The sequence below is a fragment of the Mastomys coucha genome, unplaced genomic scaffold (genome assembly GCF_008632895.1).
Source record: "Mastomys coucha isolate ucsf_1 unplaced genomic scaffold, UCSF_Mcou_1 pScaffold7, whole genome shotgun sequence".
Lineage (NCBI taxonomy): Eukaryota > Metazoa > Chordata > Mammalia > Rodentia > Muridae > Mastomys > Mastomys coucha.
The window spans coordinates 65731398-65734484 of NW_022196913.1; the positions used below are offsets into that span (position 1 = coordinate 65731398).

The window sequence follows — 3087 nt, forward strand, 5'->3', positions numbered from 1 at the left end:
TTCAGAGAGCCTGGGACCCTCACACAGATGTACACACAGGTAAAACATGAATGTACATAAAAAAATGAAATATGCCAGGTGTGATAGTGCATGCCTTTTATCCCAGCAATTGGGAGGCAGAGGCAGGCTGATCTCTGAGTTCAAGAGAAGTCTGGTCTACTAAGTGAGTTATAGTCAAGGATACACTGAGAAACCATTTTTCAAACAACAACAAAAAATCTGAAAGCTTTACACACTTTGAGACTGCAAATATTATAAAATTTTAAGGGTGTGCACCTCAAAAATTTGATGGAGGTTGTAATATTGATTTATGACAAAAAGAATCTTCCACTCTCCCCTAAAACAACACCTTCACCCTCCTCCTTGGATCATCACACTCAATGGCACCTTCGAGTAAGAGAAGCCCCCATAACCCAGAACAGAAGGAAGCACCATCAGTCTTTTCAATGTAGGTTTTATAGAAATTGTGTACATCTTGTAAAAAATCAAAATTCAAAAGCCATGGATGCAAAGTTGCTTACAGCCATAGAGTGTCAGTTGAATTAAACTGGAATAAGATGTCCGAGAAATCACACCACAGTATGGAACGTCAGTGACTCAACCGCCATTGCCCACAGAGCTGAGGCTGGTCCACGAAGGGGAAAGGCATCCTTGATACACGCCATCTTCAGTCCACTCCTTGTTGTCCAGCAACTCACACAATAGGGTAAGAAGCATCGGAAGCAATCCCACAGTTGTTGTTCCGGTCTTTGGCCATCTTTATGTAGCCATTCATGCCCCAGTCTTGACCCCAGCTGGAAGAAGAACGTGCTTGTCATTTGATGGAAAGAACACAGGGCAGCACTAGAAATGCAGTGGTTCAGATTCACTCTTAACCCTCTCCGAACTATGTTAGATTCTTATCGTGATTTCCACATCCTAAAACGTTTGTATTCAAAACATGTGGGGTAAATTGTTAAAACCTGCACCCAAATACTGCCTGCAAACTTCCTTTCCCCTTAATGTTTCAAACATGGCGGGGGGTTGTCTATTTATACCTGTTCTTGACCAGCCAGTACTTCCTGCCATCTGACTCTTCACCATAGCCAACCACCAGGACAGCGTGATCCAGAAGAGTGCTGCTACAGTCTGGCTCATAGTACATGCCTGGAAGGTAAAATCAAAGCCCAATAAGAGGCTCCCGTGACCCCAAAGTGTCTGCTGTCATCATCAACAATAGAAACATTTCTAATTTCGGGGCAAGAACACACCCCAGACAGGACTGATTCGGTGTTAGTGAGGCTTGGGACATCAGCCCTTATGTAAGTAACACAATGATAGTAAAGGTTAGTATACATCCTCAGGAAAACACTTGCTTGGGAGGATGTAAGAAACCCCAACCTGAGTATAAGGAAACTGCATGAAACACAAAATCCGGGTGTCAAGAAGCACCTCTGAGACTGAACTACAGAAATGGAATATTTATTTAAAGTCCTAAGGAGTCAGCAACTTCAGAAAATTCAATAAAATTAGGTCACATTAAACCCGATCTTGCTTATTTAAAAAACAATGGTGTACACAGGTTCATAAGATTGTCCTTAATGTCAAGTAGAAGCAACACATTTAAATATTGCTCCTGTTGAATGTAACACCTATAACTCAAAATATTTACATTAAATGTTGACACATTCATGAGCTGTGGTGGAGGCATAACTCTTCCTTATGATTACTGTAAAGAAATCACTTACCCCCCTTGTAGAACTGGAACGAGTTGTGCTTAGTATCAATTCCAACTGAGATAGGCCCGACAGTCGCCACAGCCTTCATCAGGGCATCTTCACTAGACTGGATGTTCACAAAGCCTATGACTTTAGCAGCAGAGTTTTTAGGATTGTACCTGCATGTTCCATTCTTTGAAGGACAAAAGAGAAAAAAAAAAAGGCTATTGCCATCTACCTCATGGGGAACACAAGTCACTCTGAACTATAGTCAGCTGAGCTCTTAGCCATTTAAGTGACTCAGCATTTGCTGCTGAGGATTGCCGAGGATATGTGCCTATAAAATGTCACCAGACCTGACAAGCTGGTAGACTTCAGTGGCTAATAGAAATTAGCTCACGTGTCTTCATTAACACCCTATAGGTATTTCTACAGATAAATCTCACAGTGGAGAAATCTGTGTGATTTGTAGAACGGGTTGCCTGTATTCCATGTACACAGAAGCAGGAACAGCTACACAGATACCGTGGAATGGGATGAGCCTGCAAAGGATGCCATTAATGGCAGCACATAGGATAATGGGATGGAGAACATCATGGGAAGATGAGTTCTTAGGACAGTTCACTGTCTACACTATTGTTTGTAAAACCTAAGCTGGTGCAAAAGCATAGGATTATACTTACCAGAGCTTCATATGGGTAGGTCACACTGGTGTCCAAGCCCCCATTATCCTTCACATACTGGAAGGCAAGTTCCGGCAAGCCACCATCACAGCCTTTGTTGCCATATGACCAGGAGCAGTCTACTAGATTCTGTTCACTCAGAGGAATCAGTTTGCCTGTTTTTCTGAACATTTGTCCTACTAGGGAACCAACTGCACTAAAAGCCCAACAAGAGCCACAAGAACCCTAGAAAAGAAAGAAAAAGCTGTCACCCACAAAATTAATACAGATGCTTGGCAGCAATTCTCCTGACACAATAATTTCACAAGCAGTGAGCTCTAAGGAGCTCCTCAGTCAGCAAGTCAAAGATGGCATTTCCTTCCCTGCTTCCTGGTGGATAGTGATACCTGGAATGTGCCATGTGTCCTACCTGGTCTTTCACAGGAGTCACATAGCCATACTCTCTCCAATCCACAGACTTGGGGACATAACCCAGCAAGGGCTCATGGAAGACCTTCGTCATCGTCTTCATCTTCTGGCCTTGAAAGCCAGTCATCAATTCCCTGAATTCTGTATTGGTCTTCAAGAAAAGGTAAATAAATCATTGCAAATGGAGAGGTGACTTACCAGAGAGGAAGGACCATGCTCAGCAGTCTACATCACACTCACCAAATCACCAAAGGCGTTCATCTCCAAGCTGAAGCTGTGCTTCCCCTTCAGGTAGTCCC

At 43.0% G+C, this 3087-nt stretch overlaps 1 protein-coding gene across 1 annotated transcript; it reads right to left on the minus strand.

The window, feature by feature from the left end:
* Window positions 1-694: 694 nt before the first annotated feature.
* On the minus strand, window positions 695-3085 carry LOC116081531 (cathepsin L1-like; the record flags this gene model as incomplete). The annotated part of the gene is made up of 6 exons (XM_031358104.1): window positions 695-794; window positions 1038-1146; window positions 1728-1890; window positions 2381-2605; window positions 2790-2939; window positions 3029-3085. Coding segments are annotated over 6 exons (804 nt in total), but the record flags the coding sequence as incomplete, so codon positions are not given.
* Between the last annotated feature and the right edge of the window lie 2 nt (window positions 3086-3087).